Source organism: Gavia stellata, chromosome 2 (assembly GCF_030936135.1).
Source record: "Gavia stellata isolate bGavSte3 chromosome 2, bGavSte3.hap2, whole genome shotgun sequence".
NCBI classification, from domain to species: Eukaryota; Metazoa; Chordata; class Aves; order Gaviiformes; family Gaviidae; genus Gavia; species Gavia stellata.
This window is the reverse complement of record NC_082595.1, coordinates 61,016,586-61,038,793: the sequence shown is the minus strand read 5'-3', so window position 1 is coordinate 61,038,793 and position 22,208 is coordinate 61,016,586. Positions and strand designations below refer to the sequence as shown.

General features: G+C 37.5%; 1 protein-coding gene across 1 annotated transcript in view; it reads right to left on the bottom strand.

Moving 5' to 3' along the window:
* Positions 1-22,208, bottom strand: part of REV3L (REV3 like, DNA directed polymerase zeta catalytic subunit) — a 125,154-nt gene that overhangs the window by 41,506 nt on the left and 61,440 nt on the right. The window contains exons 6-13 of the mRNA XM_059827874.1: positions 16,778-16,872; positions 16,132-16,236; positions 15,085-15,169; positions 14,847-14,999; positions 14,426-14,544; positions 11,576-11,813; positions 7,500-7,639; positions 336-4,542 (exon numbers count right to left, since the gene is read on the bottom strand). Of these exons, the coding sequence (XP_059683857.1) occupies positions 336-4,542; positions 7,500-7,639; positions 11,576-11,813; positions 14,426-14,544; positions 14,847-14,999; positions 15,085-15,169; positions 16,132-16,236; positions 16,778-16,872 (5,142 nt within the window). The remainder of the gene's footprint in view (positions 1-335; positions 4,543-7,499; positions 7,640-11,575; positions 11,814-14,425; positions 14,545-14,846; positions 15,000-15,084; positions 15,170-16,131; positions 16,237-16,777; positions 16,873-22,208) is intronic.

The following is a 22,208-nucleotide window of genomic DNA, read 5'->3' as shown; positions in this document are numbered from 1 at the left end:
ACTGCAGGCAGTCCTCAAGATGATATACGAGTAGAGTCCTGCTAACTAGTTTTCTCACCATGCAATTCCTGTGGGCAGTATCTTTCTTTTACAGACCAAGCAGGCACATTCCCACTTACTACAATAATATCAAGCAATAAAAAACCCCAAAGTGACGTGAATGAAAACGGGTATTTACACAGGAAGTACAGTAATTTTTAACTTCAAACATATGTATATCAGATGGGATCTTTCATGCCTCTGTGCCACATAACAGCATAAAATTGTTTACAGGAATAAACGGAATTTAATATAATCACAAGCATATATAGACAGAAATGCATTTAACACAGTACCTTGGCTTTTCTGGAGCATCTGAAGGATTGCTGCAAAATGGTTCCTGATAAATTGTTTCTGCGAGATCATGATCCAGCAAAGTTGCCATGATTTCTTCACGACTGGGTGGGGACATGAGAGGCTTAAGAATGTGAGCAGTACGAGGTGTAAAACTTCCATTCTTCGATTGTGAGGGAGAACTGGTTGATCTTGGTGAGCTATCTGGAGTTGGAGTTAATGCCTCATTGTTTCTTGAAACAAATAATTCTAAATCCTCAGAAGCTGCATCTATAAGTTCACCATCAGGAGAAGACAATATAGATGTAAAAGAGGTATTAACTGAATCAAGTGGTTGACAAGGTTCAAAAGTGGTTTCTTTTCTAATGTGGCTTTGAACCCAGTCTGAGCTGGTTGGCTGAGGAAGGTTAAGAAATCTCTCTTTATTTACTGTATTTCTATTCAATTTGAATTTTTCATTTAAACAGACCTCAGTCTCTTGCATACAAGACGTATCAATAGAACTAGATCTAGAAGTTGAAGGATGAACATTTTTCCTCCATTGGCTATGGCAGTGGTTCTCATTATTATCCAGTGAGGTTTTCTCAAAAAGCTCAGGGCTCAGGGAACCAGACCTTATCCATTTACTTGTGCTTGAAGAATGCTGCTTTTCTTCCTCAGATTTTTGGTCATTATGACACAGGAAGTCATTTTCTGTTGTTTGTCCAGAACCAAGATCTTGAACTGCATCACTCAAGAATTTCTGGGGCAAATTTTGATCTGCTGGGACAAACTGGCTTGCAGAATAAAAGCTGCAAAATCCAGTTTGTCCTATAGTATTAATATCAAAGTTGTAATTGTGGTCTGGAGACAAGCTGTCTTCAAGTGAGTAGCAGCTTTCAAAACCAGGGTCTGAAAAAAAAATGGGGCTGTCATCAGACACAGAGTGATCAATGCGACTAGTGATCTGCTGGCTTAAAGACTCCATTTTTGAAAGTTTTGGTGTTTTTTCTTTAGGTTTTGTATTCCTGGGAGCACGAGATTTTCTTGATGATGTGACTGACCGTGACCTTTTGATTGCTTTATTCTGTTCAAGAGGGCATGATATATTCCTGCTCAGCTGTGTTTTAGCCGGTAATGGTTCCTGTGTAACATTTGCACTCTGAGCTTTCTGCTGTCTCTTCTGGAGCAACTCTTTCAAAACAGCTAGGCTAGACTGTCCTTCGCTGAATGCTGATGGGGCCACTATAGTCCTGTTTTTATACTGGGAGATGGGTTTTGGCTGCATGGTTGTTTCTGACAGAGACCTTTGTTTTACTGTTTCAGGCTTAAAATGTGACATATCCAAAATAAATCCTCTCTGGTTTTGATCCCAATTTAACTGTTTCACTGGACTCTTCAAAGATGTTACAAAACAATTCTTAGGCAACTGAAGTGGCCCAGGGTTTTCCTCAGATGACTTAAGAATAGAAGAACAAGGATCAGAATGCTTGGATGGCTCTGGTAAACAAAAAATCTGCTGTTGATTATTGTCTTTAAAATGCAAATAGTTAGTGGCATGTAACTGATCCATCTTTGCTGTGTTCAAAGAGTCACGAGCATCATTTAATTTCCCAGACGGTGGTAAATACCTGTTTTGCAAATTTTTTATCTCTTCTGCTTTTGCAGAACTCTTATCTTTAGAGATGCGTGCATTCTGTGTTACCTGAGTTAAGTGATTAGATGGATCAAATATGTTTTGAATGAGAGCGGAATCCTTCGTTCTAAATATAGCACTTTGAGTCCTGGGCCTTTGAGAGCTCATTTTTATTACTTCCCCTCCAGGTGCCACAGGAGTAGATGCAAGAGATGAATGAGGGTCTTCTCGTGAAGCAGGTAAACACTCTGCATCTACAGGCTTATCAATCTCCATTGATGAATGAAAACAGCCTGATGAATTACCTTGTGCATCAGTTGCTGAAGGGAGCTGTGCTGATGGCAGATATCCTGCTGAATAGCCAGGAAGAGTACTGTCTTTCCGGTTATGAAGTGGCTGCAAGTTGACAGATGTGTAAGAAATGTCAGGCAGATCTTGACGTTTCAGCACAAACTTCACTTCTGCAGTAGAGTGGGTATTTCCTTTTTCATCTTTAAATACAACACGCTTTCTTGAGGATGCTTTTTCAGCTGTTTTTTGTCTTTGTTTTGTTCTAGGTTTCTTCTTTCCATCATCTGCTGTTTTATCAGCCTGATTAATCTTTTTCTTTTTCTTAGTAGATACAGTGGGGCTAGCAAATTTCTTTTTACATTTCTTAACCTGAGTTTTTGTTCGACTATTTTTTCCTACACTAGAATTAACAGTCTTGCTGTTGTACATATTGGGCACCCTACTAAATAAAGCTTCTCTGTCTAGGTTGGTCAAAATTTCTTCTGCTTTTGGATCAGTGGGAGACCAGCAGCGAGGTGGAGATGTGTTTACTGGGCTTGTGCTTCTCTCCGAAAGAAAACCTAACTTAGACATAACATCACTATAGTTATAGTCACAGTCTTCAGCTTCAGCATTGTAGGACGGTGAAGGAGGAGAAAGAATTGTATGAGTCCTTTTTCTGAAAGATAAAGTTCTTTTAATATTTTTACTACCTGTTTTTTGTGGTTTTCCAGCTTTTTTCTTGGTTGACTTATGTTTTGCTTTCCTTTTGTGACTTTTCTTTGGTGTTAATGGATAAATAGGATATTTGGTTGCAGGAGAGTCAGGAACTTTTGGCCAAAAGTCCTTTAAAGGTGCAAGCTTTTTATATAAGTTCATCTTTTCCTCTGTGAGTACTACTCTTTCCTCACTAGAATCTACTTTCCCTAGTTTAACAAGCATATTTTTTCTTCCTCTAAATCTATTGATGATAATATATTTAATAATAACAGGTGGCAATTTTTTAGAAAGTTTTCTACGCTTTCGAGACTTCTGAGACCCATCCGAACTTTCAACACTTTCTATTGGTTGAGGTAGATTAATTTTTGAGTTGTGTGCGACAAAGCTTGATTCACTGTCTTCAGTCTCATAATTTACCTTCCGTTTCGTTCGGAGTGTGTATTTATTCCCACATAATCCAAATGACTGCTCGGTTTCAAGAGATCCATCTGCAAACTGGCAGTCAGTATAATTAGCAGTGCTTGTAGGCATTTTGTTTTCAAAAGCCTCAAGAGGAACTTGAACTAAGTCACTAGGTAAAGCACTATCCTTATCAGGAATGTTACTACGAGCATTACCTTGTGTATAGCAGCTTTCCTTCACTGATGCAACATCATTTACATTTGCAGGCTCCTGATGATTGATAAAACTATGTTTCTTTTTATTCAGCTTCAACCTGGACTGTTTGTTGCCTTGCTGTAATTTGTATGTCACAGGAGCTAACTTCTGTGGTCGACTGAGACAATTAGAAAGAACAACACTAGGAAAGAACATATAATGTGCTGCTTGTTGACTGAGGCTTGGCTTTTCTGCCTTATGCTCCTGAAACTCTTCATACCTAATTTTAAGCTTATTAAGGCCACCTTCATCAGTGTTATTTTCAAGTGAATGTATTACAGTTCGACTGCCTCCTGAACAAGATACCAATTCACAATTTTCTGTAACTGTTGCTGGAAAAAAACTATTTATACTTGCACTGCTGGATTTTTCATTTACTTCAGAGGACATTTTACCTTTGGAGTGGCTGGAGTGGCTCAAATCAGAAAAGTTAAATAAGTTTTTATTCAACATGCTGTCACCAATGTGGCGGCCCACATGCATAAAAGAGACATCCTTTTCAGCCTTTCTGATGCTAGTATACTTCCTACTAGGTATTTGTCTGCTCACAGATGAAATATCATCTTCATACTCAAAAATACTATTTTCACATGAAGGAACTGGGAGAGTATCTATCTTACTCTCTTTGTGAGAGTTTTCTGCATGGGTACTATTGCTGAATGGAGTTGGGTACTTTGCCGAGTAAGTGCTTTCTTTTGTAAGAGCATGGACTGAAAGTTCAGGTCTTGTTTCTGTGTTTGGTTGCGAGAGGTCTTCTACTAAATCTTCATTATTCAAAACATGGTTAGAAAGGGCACTTGTGTGTTTACACTGAAAAGTAATTTTAGCAGAAGATGGGGGTTCTAACGTAGCAGCATCTTTGTGAAAGATTGAGGTCTTTACAGACATTTTGCTTGTTGCAATGACGGAGGAGTGAGTTCGAGAACTTTCATTATTCAAAGGATTGTCTGCAATGGAAGACAAGCAATTTTACTCTAGTTTTCCTGTAAAAACCCCATAACCTAAGGCATTAACCATTTTAATGACATTTTCCTGAAAGCCCTCCCATCCAAAGAAGAAACAAAGCTTTTCTAAATCACATTGCATTTATGATCATGACAACTACTGTCCCCGAGTACATGAACTGCTGTATCAAAATCACGTTATCAGTACATTTGTGTCTCAGCTGTTCTGTCAGTTACTCCTAAATGGTAGGCTTGCATACAATTGCCAAAGATTTCATGCTGGTTTTCTGAAAGAAGGCTTCTAAAAATCACTTTCAGGTAACTAAATACAAACAGATTGATTTCTAGAAAAGCTTGTATTCTGCTTTGTCCCTGAGAAGTACGCATACTCACTGGCTCTGAAAAACAGAACTTATTAGACTACTAACCCCATATAGAAAAGTCATTACACAGAAGGCTGAAGTACTATCGTACAACATGGCAAGGGCTTTGTATTAACTGTCCTGTGCGCTACGCATAGGTAGTTTGCTGCACTTTTACAAAGCAGAGCAATCCACCACCCATTCAGGTGTTTATGCAAGGAGCTCACACCATTTAGTTAGATCATGAATTCATATCCATGCATTAACATTCCCACACAGATCTGCGACCAGCATATGCTGCAGTAACTGTCCTGTGCAGACTCATCCCATGATACCTGGGATGATTTCTCTCTCTTTCGCTGATACTTTCACCACATTTACTGCAGGGTAAGTGTGGACAGGCAGGTGGTAAGTAACAAATTAACAACTGGTTTGCAGCAACTGTGTGCTTGCTCATAACCACAATGAACGCCAAGTAATTTGAAGGAATTTATTCCTCTGCAAAGAGGCAGTTACCACAGCGCTCCTGCAATTTGTTCATGTGTCCACATGTTTAGCTGAAATGTTGAAGGGGGACAGGAGTTATGAAACATGCTGTATGATCTGAAAGCAGGTACTGCACACTGTCGTACTAGACGCGGGATCCTTTGGGCCTTTACTGTAAGTCTCAACCAATTTGGGGATTATCTTAGATTCATGCTGCCTTCAGCTTAGCAATTTATTTTTGCCAGGTGAGAAAAAAAAAAAACGAAGTCTCAATCTGTTTCTAGTAACATTTTCTAATGTCCCTGAGCTGTGAAACACAGCTGAGAGATGCTGTCTATGATTCTTTGAGGGTAGGAGTCCACACAAAGAATGAGGATGATTAACTGAAAACCAAGAAAATGGGAGTTTACAGAAATGTCAACCACCACTTGGAAGATACCTGACTATTCAGATATAAAAATTGCAAAAATACTTGTCAGTCAGTCAGATGTTAGGGACACGGATTCATATGTGGATAAGCATTTTCTGATTTAGAGGAATTGGACTGAGATCTGTTTTCAATTTACTGTATCTCTTATAACAAGATGTTGATGTAAAAGTTCACAGTAATAAACTCTTTCTAAGCTGACACTCTTCTTTTGCATGTGATATTTCATATACTTGAAGTATTCTAAAATATAAACAATTATTTAATATACAGTCTCATTAGCCAGAAGTATCCCTTTTTACATTAAATTACAAAGTACTGCAAATAAGGAAATTACAATCATATATTTTGCAAAACCAAATCATATTAGTAGTTCATCAAGTCACATATTAACCCTACCATTATACGTATAAAAGCAAAGGAAAAAGCAAACTATGCTTTGAACAGTGAACACAAAAGAATAGCTGCAGTTGTCTATGTAATAAGATCATATAGCTCGCTTTCTCTAATACAGAATTGCTAATAGATATACAAAGACATATGTATTTTGTATACTAGTATGTGATGCTTGTTATTTTTGTCAAATAGCTTCAAGAGGCACGAACTAATACAGACATTTTGTAAAGGATTACATTCCTGCCCCAAAGAGCAAATGCAGTAATAGGAAATTAGGTACATGCATGAGCACAAACAAGATTTTACATTAACCAGTTTGTACTATGGATTAAGAAAGAAGCTTCTGTACAAAGTGATGTTAAACACAAATTTCAAATTTTAAATGCAATGAAGTATGACTAATACAACATTTCTAAACAAAGAAGAACAATTACTGTTGATTAGACCAAGAACAAAAGTGAACCTAATACTGAGAAAACCCTGGATACAGATATATACTTTTCCCCACAAGATCCATACATTTTACATTGTTTTGCCTATGAGAATTTTATAAATGTGAAAATATGTAGATTGTCTAATGAAACAAATAATGATATTTATATATTTGCCTAACCTCAAAGAGTGCATTCTATTAACTAAGGTTATTTTGATCAAAGACAGCAGGTTATAAAGAGATGGCAAGAGATATCTCTACAGATTAATTTTTTATAGATTTTGAAAGGCAGTTTCTTCTGCATCAGCTTTGCCACTGCATAGTTTTAACTCATGCAATCCCAAGATGTGAACACGCAATCTGCCGAATGGAATACAGGCTCAAACAAAGGCTCAGTGTATTACAGTATGCGTGGCAAATACTTGCAAAGCAAAGGACCATCTAAATTTACACAATAATACATCTACTATTTACAGTGAAATCCTAGCAGGATAAGTGATCCTACAGAATCATTAATTTTAACACCATATTTGCATAACAAACAGTAACAGACAAATACGCCTTGCACAAGGTAACTATCTTTTCCACAAAATTAAACAATGCCCTTTTTTGGATCAGTAATAAAATAGGAAAAGCAGATTCTGGTAATTCGTAGGAGGGCACTGAGATTAAAATATTGTTGGTTTATAAGGAAGATGTTAAGGGCCTGCTTCTGCAATCCATTGAGAGCATTTCCTTCCAATCGAAACAAGAATTGAAAACAGTTAGCACTTTTGAGAATTAGCAAATTGATCTGAAAATTAATTATGACCCAGGTAATAATTCAACTTCCAAAGCTGTTCTTCTATTTACTTACCACCATTTTCATCTGCAGTTCCATCTAACTGAGGTATAGAGAGATTAGTTAGGAGCATATTGTTACCACTCCACTCCATTTCTTCCTCTGAAGATGAATCCTCTTCTGTTGAACTTCTATGCATATTTTTGCCAGCTGACCTAGAGAAAAAGAAGGCACTAACTAATGCACAATACTTCTCTTAGAAAATACCAATAGCCACAGGGAACCTCAAAATCAAAGGGGCGTGGTGCTATACGGTTGTGTAATTTGGGGGAGCAAAGGGAAACAAACAAAAAGTTGTTACATTTCTCAGTGAGAAACTCAAAATATTACTCAATGTTACTATTTTAAAAAGGCAACAGTGGTAGCCAACCCTTTAAAAACTACAGCCAAAACCAGCAGGATTCACTAGCTTAAGAAATTAGAGAGATGGTGTTTAGATGCTTAATTTTATTTCAATTTTACTGAAATTTAATTTCATTGCTTGAAGGTGCTTGAAATTTGAAGACTAAACCAACTGTGCAATATTATTTTGGTTTAGCTCTTAGCAAACAGATGTTTACTTTTTTTTTTTTTAAAGGAATCTTTACTGTATTATAACAATTCTCTCTCTTGGCAGGCTTAACTAAAGCACAACCACCAAAACAATGTTTGCTTCCATCCCTCCTGGAACGTTCTGAAGTTGCTGTTGCTAATACTTAAGCCGCTTCTACTAAGTTAATTGTTCTGCACTGCCATTTTTACAGTCATAAATCTGTTGGGGAAAAAAAAGTAGTGAATCTACAAAGAAAAGCTTCTCTGAATTTTTCAGGCTTTTAAGGTGGCATGGCTTTATATAGGGAAGAAAAAAAAATATAGAAAAAACAAAAAACCAAACCCTCTGGTATTTTACAACTCTAGAAGCACTTAGGAATTTCATTTCTTCTTCTTTAAAATAAAGCATGAGATGGACATAATTCTTCATAGAAATAAGCTATTCTGTGGCTACAAGAGAGAAATCCAGATTAATATTAAGGAACTGAGGTTGGGGGAGGGGGTGGTTTTGGTTTTTGTTTGTTTTTTGTTTTTAAGACAATAATATTCTATCCTAGTAGCTTGATATATCAAAACATTATTGTGTAGTACCTTAAAAGGTATAAATACAAAGGTTTTGACGTTACAGGAAGAAAAAATCCACAATAACCTAAATACAGTCTACTTTTGATGAACTCTCATCTGTGGAGTTCGACCAGAGCATGAATTATATGTATCATAACACCACAGACATCTGAATGTGCTCAGCACTGAGCCAACTTAGATCAAGCCATGTTTCTTAGTTCAGGAAAAATAGGCTCAAATATGGCTACATAATTTCCAGACTAACTCAAGGCTGGAAGCAGCATGACTTGGAAGAGAGACCTAACTAAGAAGCGTGGCTAGGTACACAGTGGCCACGACCTAAGTGAGCTTAGTTCTCCCTTTTCTATGTTCCCAAAACATGGAAAAGTACAGTGCAAAGGCATTCAGCTCTATATAGAAATGAATATCAAACTGGGGAAAGAAATCAGTACTCTGAAGAGTAGGGCTGCTATTCCGAGGGATCTCAATAGGCTGGGGAATGAGCTAACAGGAAACTCATGGACTTCAAAAAAGGAAAATCCAAATGTCCCACAAATGGGATGAAATAATCCCATGCACTGCTACAGGCAGGGAGAGATGGCTAGGAAGTGGCTTTGTGGAAAAGGATACAAAAGCCCTGGCGGACAACTAGTTGAACCTGAGAGTGTGCAGTGTGCCTTTGTAGCAAAGAAGGCCAGTTGCATCTTAGGCTGTGACTGCAAGACTGTAGCCAATTTGTGTAGTTGTGAGGCTGCATCTGGAGTACAGTGCTCAGTTTTGGGCATCCCTCTACAAGACAGACACTGACAAACTGGAGCAAATCCAGCTGAGGAGCACCAGGGTGACTGGGGGGCCGGAGCACACGATGTATAAGGAGAGGCTAAGGGAACAGGATTTATTCAGCCTTCAGAAAAAACTAAGATGAGATCTCATTGCACTTGCCAAGTATCCAATGAGTGGGTATAAAGATGAAACCAGATTCAGAGGTGTGCGGTGATACAAAAAGGCCAATGGGCACAGGACTACCTCAGGGAATGTTACGTACACGGAAAACATTCTTCATTATGAGATTGTTCAAACACTGGAACAGTGCAATCTCTGTCTCTGGAGATACTCAGACCTTGACCAGACAAGGCCCTGAGCAATTGATCTATCCAAAGCTGCTTTGACCAGGGCACCAGACTACATAGCATTTACATGTTTCTTCCAACCCAAATTATGCTATAATCCTGTGCATGAAGCAGATCTTTATCAACTTTAGTAAACCCAGTCTGGCTGGACACAACTTCTGCAGATAACAACCTGGATCTCTCTGCATTCAAGCCCACCAGTTTAGATTCCAGAAAAATTTGTGTAACACAGCATGATACCACCATACATGAACCAGTCCAGGTCTTGATGTGCTTTTTGCTCCAGGTCAGCACAAATCAAACCCAAGCCATTTAATTCAGCCAATAGAGTGTTGCTACTCCTCATTATCTCACTGTATTTTTTAAGATAATGGAACACTGGTGAATATGCAATAACAGAAAAGGGATAGTATGGATATGGTAGGATGCATTAGGAAGCAGTACAGATAGAATGAGCCTGAGCAGAATAAGGTTGGATCCATTGTCAGACTCAAACTAGCTTTTTCTGCATGAACAGAATCATGCAGGGGGCGGAGATACCCATGCTCTCTTCTGAAGTCAGTCCAAATTCTGTAGAGATCACACTGAAGGAAAGCTTGTAATTCCCTCTGAACATGAGTTGGCTCCCTGCGGAAGCACCTGGTATGTACATTCTCCATAGTGCTTTCTGTCTGGGATCAAGATGTAGGCATATATAAGCGAGTTATTTGTGAGCCAGCTCATCAAGTCTGATGAGTTTCTGATTAGGATTCTTTATGGCATAAAAGCAGTTAATTGTTTCAGTATCCTACCTGTCTTCAGTACAGTCATGCCCATACAGAGCTGTGCCTGAGCTAATAAATTCTGCAAGATATAGGCTGGTTTTACACAGAAACTACTACTAAACTGAAGATTAAAGTTAAGTGTTTTAGATGGAAATTCCAACTTTTCAGGTTACTGTGAGGGTAAAAAACAAAGACAATCAAAGTTCAGATAGGAAAAGTAGCTTTAGAGATCAATTATCTCTAGGACTAGGAGACTAATGATCTAACTTCTGATTCCGTTACAACTTTTCTGTATGTCTTCAGGAAAGAAAAGATTAAATATTTCTATGCCTCTCTTGCTCTCTGAATCATAGTATAATTATGATTTCTGATGTAAAAAAAAAAAATCAAAATGTTATGTCTGTGAAGTCTCTCATCTTTCAAATAGAATTATAAATACCAGGAAGTCTGCCCAAAGCAGGGTTGAAGAGAAACTGGATATAGCTTCTTTCAATGACTGTCAGTGCAGGCTGTACAAAAGGTCATTACAACCTGAGAAGGTGTTCCAAGAATCTTGGCCTTAAAAATATTCAAGCTGCTGACCTTTAGCAGTCCAGCAGACTGAGCAACATTCATGTTTTGATTTAAGCTTTGAGCATGGAAACAAATGGGTGTTTTTCTCAGGCTTCTGGGTCAGTCTTCACAAGAATACTTCTTAAATATTCACTTCAGTAAAAGTTACAGGCACATAAGATGTACAAGAAATACCTTAACATTTGTACTAAATCCAAGGTGTGACCTTAAAAGGAGGTTACAACTGAAGTTTTTTTGTATTTGGACTTGTAGGACAAAAAAAACCTACTCAATTTTTCCTCAAACAGCAAACCAGAAGCTTAGGTCTAGCCAGACCTAAACATTTAATATTTATTTCCATATAAAACTGATGATTCAAAGCATCATCTGAACAACTGCATTCTATCCCAAGATCTGCATAGTTTTCTAATGCTGTCAACAGAGACTTCTCTACAGCTCACTGGGCTCACAGCACACTTGAAAACAGGATGGGAGGGAGGATGGATCTGGCAGAAAAGAACACATTAAGAAAAGAAAACCACATATATACCTTCTTTTTGGCCCAGGCTCTTCAATGCTACTGTCCCACCTTTGGGACATTAACAAGCTAAGTTCCATTTCTTCTTTCTCGTACTGTGGCTCATTTTCTTCATCATCACTGTTCTGAGAATTTCGACAGCTTCCAACAGAACGATGGTGAGAGAGTGTTTTGTGATGTCCCATCTGATATCCATCATTCTCCAATCCAGCCAACAGATCAATCATGGCCTCATCAGCACTACTGTCCACTGCAGAAAAAGCCCATACAAGTAGAATCTATATTTTGTTCTACTTATAAATGACTAGTTATAGTCTACCAGTAAAAACCCAAACCAAACAAACAAAACCAAAAAAGCCCTCAACATTTTAAAATCTACTAGTTTGTTACTGTCTAAAGCAAGGCAGGCTACAGAAACAAAGCTCTTTTCATATTTTTTCAAGTTTTATGATTTGTTATCTTTTCTAGCTCTTTATCTAGAATCTTGACAACCTTCTTTTCTTATTTCTGCTCTCCTCTTCTGACTGTAGTAGATTTAGTGGAAGCGCCTCTCTCTCTCTCCCATTACCTCCTCATATTCAGTAAAGCCCCACTCTCCCCTTTTATTGCAGCATGAGTGCCGGCTTCTGAAACATCATTGCCTTCTCTTGCTCTCACCATTTCAACGGCTGCATTAACTTTGTTGGACGCTTCTCTCTGTATCACTTGGAACATTTTCAATCACTGCATCTCATGAAAGGTGATGATGATTTTGACCAACTAGTTCTTCTTTCCTTCTGTCCTTTACTACAATGCTTAACTTCATCTCCCTTTTCTTTTCACCATAATTTATTCTCTTCCTAGGTTCCTCTAAACACTGAGAGTTTATCTGATTTCACTCCTCCCTTTAATTTTACTTTTTATTTTCCTTTATTTGACTCAAGCGTACACTAACTCATGCACTTGCCTTCTCATTCTTTATTTTTATTTCTTAAACGTCCTTCCAAGCCACAATTTTTTCTCACTCTCCTCCTGCTTACCTTTCATCTGACCTCATAACCAACTTATGATCTCCAGTCTACCAGGCATCTTTGTTACTTCTCTCTCCTTCTCCTCTGGCTGAAGAACTACAATCTCTACTTTCCTTCCTCAGGAAATACCATATGATTTACAATGATCCTGAGAATCATATAAAATAGGTCTCAACATCAGTGAGGAAGGCATTTTCCATATTTTATAAAGGCTTCACAAGACACCATGCAAATATTTAGAATGGAAACCATCCCCTTTGCCAGAGTTCTGAATTAACCCACTTTCAGTTGTACTTTCTGTTCTTGGCTCCTTTGCCCTTTGTGAGATCCATCATTAAACTCCAACCTTTACTTCCTATTAATATCAACCTTGTTGGGTACTCCACAGCAGCAGCAGTAGTGTGCCTCACAGCTCCTGTGACACTACAACTCTACAAATGCATAGTAAAGGCTAGTCCATGCTATGAAAGAGCATAAGAGACCCAAAGATGCAGCATGTTACTCATGGTCACACAAGACACCACATTAGCAGCCCCATGATAAGGAAAAAAGAAAAATAAAAAAAAGGACAAAAAGGAAAGAGAGAGTCATAAAATCTCCATTTGATTCCCTAGCCACTGGAAAAAAGAGACCCTTTCAGCACTCCTATTTGGTTAAGCAATTCACACGCACAGTCGTAAGACGTACCCTATATATTATTTTATACTTCTCATCCTCTCAGCACAACCTTCTTACTCCAAAAAAGATAAATCAATGCCCATGTTTGCCAGCTCCCACATAACTTCTTTACTTAAAGTTCTCTTGATAAATCCAAATCCTTGCCTATAGAACTTCCATAACCAAAATCTTACCTACTTTCTGCAAAATAAAACACTGAAAAATACTCTTAAACTCACTCCATCTGCTCCTCCATTCTTTACAAGAAAAGATTCTATATTGTTGTACATCGTATTACCTATAGACATATATTGTTGCCCATGCACATATTCACATCATATATGTATTAAAAGCACTGGAGGCTATGGGCTTCAGGTCTTTTTTTTTCCCCCCTCTGCACTTGTAGTATCAACTTCAGTGTGCATTAACATTATACCTTATACTTACATATGAATGTATATAGAGGTAGCATGAACTACGTGCTTGTCATCTCCTCTAGAGTATTTGAACTATTTCTACCTGAAGTACCTTTTCAGACAAGTTACTTTGTTGTCTTATTTTATTGTTGTTTCCCCCTCATGCTATCCACATTTGTTTGCTGTCATAGTTTTCCTCCCCCTCTTTAAAGTTTTACTTCTTGTTTCTTTGCCTTCAATCATTCTTTTGTAGTCATAAATTTTGGGAAATGCTCTGCTGCAACTTGCCTCTCATTATCAGCCTACTATCCCCCAGTATCTCCAGGCAGCTGAGCTTCTGAAGATAGCCCATGAGCATGTTCTCTACCATAACTGTAAGAAAGATGCAGCAACTGCAAGAATATCATGGATAGACAGTCAAAATCCTCTTTATTCTGATAGTTTTAGTTCTGTAACCCTAGGAGCATAAGGAAGAGCAATATCCGTAAGAGACTGCATTGAGCTGACCTGGCAAGAAGACAGGCTTAGTGAACCAGTAAAGCACAGTAGCCTCTACGAATACACTGTCCTGGTGACATTTTTAGAAAATAAAAGGTGTTTTTTTAGTGGTGGTGGTGGTGGTAGGGGGGGTGTGTGTGTGGGTGTGTGAAGTCCCAATCTGCTCGACAAACTCCCTGAGGTAAACTAATTTCTTTCATGACTGGTAACGCAAATGAACACAACAAAGTCTGAGGAACAATAAAATAGCCTGGAAGAAAAGACATTCCAGTCATACTCACTGAAAACTGTAGTCTGACTCAGTCTTTGAGACAAAGGCTGAAAGCTCTGACTATTCTCCACAATGTTTAAAATGGCTTCTTCATTAATAAGTGCTTCCTCTTCTTTATCAGTATGCATCCTATTGGATTCTTTAGAAGAAAAACAAAAAGCAAAAGAATAAAACTTCAAGGAGTTACAGACATCAATACATTATGAAAGCAAACCACGTTAAAATGGATTTTTCTATTCAAGTATGTTTCCATTATTTGCTATGGCAATTTTTAAAAAGCTTACTCTAACAATGATGAAAATAAAAGCAAAACTACTCTTCATTTTTTCATAACTGAGAATCAGATCTTCCTTGGCTTACTTCTGCTAATAGTATAAACAGCCAAAGCATGACATATATTTATGCCCAAACAATTATGCTATTAAAAATACTCACCTTTGTTCATCTTTTTATCTTTATGCACTTCTACCATATTAGCTGGCGTACATGCAAAGGCTTCCGGAGAAAGTACCTCAGAATGTAGTGTTAGCTCAGCAGAGAACTCCTCTGATCCATTACTGTAGTCCACTGATCCTGACAACGTTCTAGTTAATTGAAAACCAATTTTTAAATGCGTATTTAAGGTTTGCATAGAATACTATACTTTATGGCAAATGGCTAAACACTTACACAGAGAAGTCATTTTGCTTGAGGATTTCTTTAAGTCTCTTCTGAAAAAATTTTTCACTCTCTGTTGCTGGCATAAATCCACGGTCTTTAAAATTTAAGAAATATTTGTTATTCGGTTTTACTTTGACCTCTCAACACAGAGAGCAGCTAAAATTACTAATTCTGTTAGGAAATGGCTCAAAGTGGAAGTGTCCGCTAATTTTAAGTGCCAAATTTGAGGGCTGATTTTTCAAGTGTATTTAAACACTTTAAAATACTTCACATACTTCCATTGATCTCATTTGCAACTGCAACAGCATTTACAAATCATGTTGTAATTACACCAGAGGTGAGCATCAGGAAAAGAACAATCAGTGAACATTTTGAGAAGTCTGGTTTATGCAGCCTGAATAATATTACACAGAAACACAGGAAAAAAAAACACAGTCAGAAAGCAGTCTGTCTCAGCCAGGAACCTGACTCTCTCCTTGCAATCCTCTGGCCTACTTGCCAAATATTATTCGTATTTTAAAAAGAAACACAGCCTAGGCTCTACAGAGAATAGCTCTGTTCATTATGCAATTAATTTGCAGAGCATCGTCTTCCCTGTGCAATGAATTTTACATAAAAATATAGGGATTTGTCCATCCTTTTAGAATTTCTATCTAACATCACCTTAGCTATGATTCCACAGAAATTCGAAGGAACTGCCCTTATGCATATACTACTATGGAAAACTTCAGGATAAGAGATTTAATTTTGTCAGTATTTAAACATTTAAATGTTTTCCATCATAAAGCATGCAATCTTAACTGTCATTATCATTCGTTCTGCCTAGAATGCTTTGCAGCTAACTGAATCAAGATGTTTTTAGGCAAGGTTAGGTATCTTGCTTTTAAAACTGGAATACACATACTGGGCAATCAGTAAACTTGTAACTGAAACAGCAGTACATCTAAAAAGCCCTCAACCTTGATATAGCAATTTAAATTCTGCCTCCTGCTTGCTTCTCATTCACAGTTTTGATAAACTGCTGCACAAATTTTTTGTTTTGTTTTGTTTTTTTACCTTGTGACTCAGGTGGCTTAACCTGAGAAGATTCACATTTCTGTCTCCGTCGCTGCTTTTCATCTTCCCATATAGCTTGCAAACCAGGGTTCCTGCCAATCTGGGCTGAAATACACAATAATACATGAAGGGAAGTCTGTTAATGTGACAAAAAGCATTCTTCTCCCCAAATTAGATTCTGAGACTCTTCTTCTCTTTTGTCATTCTAACCTGTTATTTTTTTAATTGCAATTCTTGCCTTACTCTAGGATTCAGTATTATTTAAAAGTTAAGGTGTAACTTTATTTGTTTTTAGATCTCCTATTTGTTTTCTAGATCTTTGGCTTTTGCTGGTCTTCTCACCAAGTATGCTCATGTATGTATAGCTGTATGTTGATATTTCACTTACTCTCCTTACAGGTCTGAAACCTTGTTATGCATTAACAAAAGTATCTTTCTATTGCTCTGACAATAGGCTATTCTTATAACCTGTTTTCTTCCAGAGTTCATTCAATTTTTGGGTTTTTTTTTAAACTTTATAAATTTGTAGATCAACAATTCACTAACACTGAAATCTGGATTGTGGCTTAACTAAGCTGAGCCTTTAAAGATGACAATATAGTTCCTGTCCTAAAACATTTTACATGGAAAGTTATTAACACTTCACCTTCAATATCCAGTTGATTTAAAATGTCAGCAGCTACTGCATCCACCTCCAATTCACAGGTACTCTGTGGCTCAACGCCTCTCAACATTAAAGAGCTGTGACAACATAAATACCACAGGTTAATTTTATCAATATGTTGATTTTGAAACATGCATCATCTATGTTTTCTAACTGGACTAACATCTAAAATATTTCAGGGGAATGGGGGTGAGTACCTGTGTACAGAATTACCAGTTCTCATCGTCACCTGCAAGTCCTTAAATTAACAGTCATATCCAAAACTAATTAGATGAAGATACAAATTTCTCAACTTACAGTGATTAGCTTTTTCTTTTGCGGGGAAAAGAGAAAGTAGTGGTAAACAACTCTAAATACTGCAGCAATTACAATAATGTTCTCCTCCTCAAATACAAGTTTACATGTTCTGTAGAACTCTCAGCCAATAAGACCATCTGCGTTCGCATGATCTTGTGCCCAGAAAACACAGCGGCAAGAATTTTCCTCTCTCATTCACAGTTCAGAGCAATGCAAAATGGTTTAACATTTCCAACTAAGGGAAGTGAAGCAAAAAATGTTTTATTTTTCAGACTTATTTATTTAGGGGGCTTAGGGGTAGCCTGATGAATATCAACAGGGTATTAGCAGAGCAGAGCAGAACTAAGCATAACTGGCTTGGTAAAGACTTAAAATACTAGAAACAGACCCAAGCTTGTTGTATAATGATCTGATCATCTTCCTACTGTGTCTTTTCAGATCTGCTAAGGTCAGCGGCCTTCCACCTGTTGCTGTCAGCGAACTAATTTTACGGAGTCCATGGAGTAAGCTAAGAAACAGAAACCTTCTACCAGGTTTATGTGGAAGCCTGTTTACCCTTTTCAAAATTTTTAGGGAAACACAGAAAATCCCCTCAAAGCTCCCCATGATTAAAATATGCTATTCTTCAGTTAGAATATGCTGTTGTTTAGGACTCTTTGTCTAGGTTAATTCACTGGTGACTTACAACATCTACGTGTATTCCTACATTCCCTGACATGCACAGGTCCTCAAAAACCTCAGCATGGAATATAATTCATTAATATTTTCAATGCTCTCTATAAGCTTTGAATAGAAGCCACTGTAGCACAAGGAGGTAGATGTTGTAATTAAAAGCTGGATATCCCCAACACCTTCGCCAAAAATTAAGTATTTAACTATCTAGAAATATTAAATCTGAAAGAAATGTAAAATTAAACTGCTTCGCTTATGTTGTAAGTGCAAAAAATCTAATGACTTCTCAGAAAACATCAGAGAACTCAACCACAAAAATATTTTTAATTTCTGAAAGCCTTCAGGGCATCATATTTATTACCAAGAGATAAGATAGCATGCCAAGAAAAAAACAAAACTGACCCCTTCATCACATTCCCAATCTGTAATATTCTAGAAGAGAAAAATATTTACTTCTAAACTCCTTTTGCAGAGGTCTATGGTACAGATTGCATGAAGTTAGGAATGAAGCTAGTTCAGACATGTGCTCTTCCTTAAGAGAGTTATCCATGGGCAAAGTGTGTAGATTTGCTCAGTAGAGAGCTAATTAAAACTGCTAGGATGCCTCCTGCAAGAAAGCTCTAAAACATTTTTCCTGACTTTGAAGCAGCAGAAGACCAAGAGGTTTTCTCAAATGTACTGCAGCAATTAAACTGGTTTAAACATCCTGAACCCAAACAGAAGGTAAAGGGCTGCGTTCATGGCAGCTTCAGTGGTCTACCGCTTTACCATCACACCAGAACTCCTGAGATACTCAGCACATGTAAAGAGTCTACGCTGTAAGTGAAGTACAGAACAAAGGAGTACTTCTAAATAGGTGCAACATTTCTCCCATTTCACTTCCTCCTGGCCCTCAGCTTTCCTTGCTTCTCGCAAAAGAACAACCCTTTCCTCCACAAAGTGAGGTCCTACTGCCCAGAGGGCAAAGGCTGAGATATTACCTTCAAAAGAAGAAAGGCGAGGGTGGGGCCGGGGTGGAAACACACATACAACACAACAAATTAAGAGGGCTACTTATCTGAAGGGATAACACAACCTGAGCTTTTATTGACTGCTGCCCAGTTCTGTCAGTAGAACGGATACAATATTTCTGAAGTGTATTAATGTACCATATGACTTAGTTTAAGACACCAAACCCATGTGATTGTGATTACAAAAGCAAGAATTATTTATTAGGTCCACAAGAATTAGCAAGAATTATTTATTATTTCCAGTGTATGAACTGGAAAACCAATACTTTGCTTTGTAAAATTGTTAGCCTACAACTACTTTATTATGCCTGTATCTATTTGTCCACCTATGAAGAAATAACATCAGTCAATTGAAATATCAACTGCATTTTCCATAATGCAGAAATAGCTTCCTGCATTGTTAGAGAGAACACTGAGACCTTACAAGGAAATCAGAAAATTATTTTTAACCATAAAAAAGTGAAGTTCTGAAGAAGTTCACCTTTTTTTTTTTTTTTTTTTTTTTCCCTCTAAATCTCCAGTGGAGATAAAAAACCCTGGTAGACTTACAGCTTGTTAGCCTAACTGTTTAGGCAAAGAACTGGACAAGATAGAAATAAACAGTGTTAGAAATGTAAGCAGAAAATAAACCAGTCATAGAATATCTATTTACTGGCACTTACAAGGGAAAAGACAGATAGGACTGAAAAGTGATCTAGTTATTTGGTCATTGACTCTTTCTATATATCACAGTAATACAAAGTTCAATTTGTATTACTAGTTCAATTGCTCAGCTGATGCGTAACTTCACTTCTGGGGTAAGAAAGAAATATTCCCCAATGTAAGGCTGATATGGTTTACTGTGATAACCTCAACCCCTCTACAGCAGACTCAGCTTTCAAGAATCATCTTTGCTCTCCTCCTGTATCACATTATAATAGTGGAACTTTTATTGGAAAGCAAAATCTTGTGTTATACATAATATGAAACTAAGAAACAAAACAGAAATCTCAGCAATCGGATTTTTAATGGAGTGAGGGATAAGAAAAAAGGAATAGGCATCCTGAAAGTCAATTGCAGACATTGCCTGAAACTTCACGTTTTGAAAGCATATAGTTTAAAAGCAGAGAAAACAAAGTTTCTAGAATAACTTCCTGGCAGCCATACTTTTAAATTTTGTGATGTCACATTTTGTGGCTGCATTAATACAGTAAATGTATTTTTCACTCTGTATCTAAATGTATGTTTCACTCAGTTACAGCAAAAGAAGGCAGAGCAGGATATTTCTTTATTTGAAACATCCAAAAGTAGTCTGTCAGAAGTTGTGAAGCACTTATCATGTAGAATTCATTAACAACTGTAAGATGCTATGCATTAATATATGATTACTAATCCCTCCCAAGTCAGCAGTACTGTTTCAGAGTTATTGTGAGAATTAAGAGAACAGATCATAGAAGTCCTAAACCAAAGCAGCTCAGCCTTTTAGCAGAAGTAGACTACCCGTGCCCTAATGCACACTTTAAGGACAATCCATTGCCATCACTTCCCTCCCTTCCCAGTCGTGCCATCAGCTGAGAAACAAGACCATAATATCATCAAAATGCATGCTTTTCATGTCATGCACTTTGGGTGCTCGTATTCATCAAAGAATTCAAACAGAGCCTGCCTGCACGGCAGGCGAGAGGAACTGCAGGCAAGCTGAAACTTGTATTTTGATCACATAGTAAGAAAGAACCGCAAGATCACTGGGAAACAAAAATGAGGGAGGAGGCTGCAAAAATTCTGTCTGCCTCCTTCATGAAATCAAAGCACTTCTGGGAACAAGTGAAAATGGACCACAATACACAATGGTCATTGATATCAGAAGAGTTTCTGATTTTAATGCTTTCCTTTGCTAAATGACACACATGTACGTGACCAGAAATCAGGTCAAGATCTGCCTTTGACTTGTCTGGTAGATACAACAGCAAAGCTCTGAGCTTTCTGCTTCCAATAATTTCCTCTTTAAAAAGAGTCCAATCTCAAAAAAAGAGAGAGAAAGAAAGAAAATTCTTGAAAAGTTTAAGACAAAAAATATTTTTAGTGTTAGTAACCTGTTACTGAAGGGTTTGCTTGATGACTAAAACCATTAACCGAAACATTTGCCTTTCCTCTGACAAAAAGACAGCTTTCTATTCTTTTCCCTTTAACTAGTTAGGACATTTTGTCAAAAAAACATGTCTCGTTTTTCCACAACCCCATCAAGAGTGTGACCAGTGATTTGTCTTGAGAACTGATCAACATCACAGACAGAATTGGCCAAGAGCTTTCCAAATAATCAGATTTTTTATTTATTTAGAGATTCTAATATGGATTTATCCTATAAAAAAACCACTAAATTCAACATTGCTGTATTCAAACCAAGTTATGGGCACAACTACCAGTTTAAGTCTTTTTCCATAATACTACTAATTTGAAGCATGTTCTTTGTCTGCGACTCACCAAGATTTGAATGATTTGGGTGACTAGAAGCAGAAAAGCTCATTTTGTCCAAGCTCTAAATCAAACAGATAAGGAGTCTTCCTGTCAAAAACTACAGTATTCCAATTAACATGGCATATTATTCAAATTAAAAACACTGAGCTAACAAGAGCCCTTTTCTGAAACAAATTTAGGATTCATCATCATAATTCTCATTAACGTTTTCAGGATTAAGACAGGGCCGGCAGTCAAAACTGCAGACTCCAAAGAGGAGTACAAACTGTCCAGCAGTACAGTTATTTAACACAATTACATGCTTATTTGAGAACTATTTGATCTGAGTACTCAACAGCTTGGTCAGCTGTTAGGTTTGCTGGTTTTGCTCACTTGAAACAAACATGCACAACACATCAGGAAAATACATGAAGCAATTGTATCTTCCACTCTCCGAGATCAAGCCACATTTCCTCAGCAGCGACAGTGCTGCAATTAGCAGGTGAGAAGACAGTATGAAGAAGTCGGAATATGTCCAGTCTCCTAGCTGTAGTTAGTTGAAAATATGAACTACTTCAGGTCATTAGCAGTTGTTATGCCTTGGAAGATACTCAGAAGTGGTCTGTTTGACACAGATTGCCCTATACAACGGACTAACCACCTGCCTCACATCACATGCATCATTTTTGCAAAGAGAAAGATCATTTCATGTAATGTCAAACCCACGGTTTGAGAATATCTGTATTAGAACAAGGTTAGAAAAGAAGACTTAACAAGTCCCAGCCAAAGCTTTTCATAGCATCTAGGTTTCATTTTGTAAAAGAGAATGCAGACAGGATTATTCACAAGGTACAACTTGTAACACAGATATATGAAAGGCAGGGTTAACTGAGGTGGCACAGGAATGGAAGCAACCTAGCTGCAAGAGAACAAAAGTTTACTCTCCTAAGAGGTAAGATAAATCAGGGTTGCACAACACTGAGCTGCCATGGCTAGGCTAC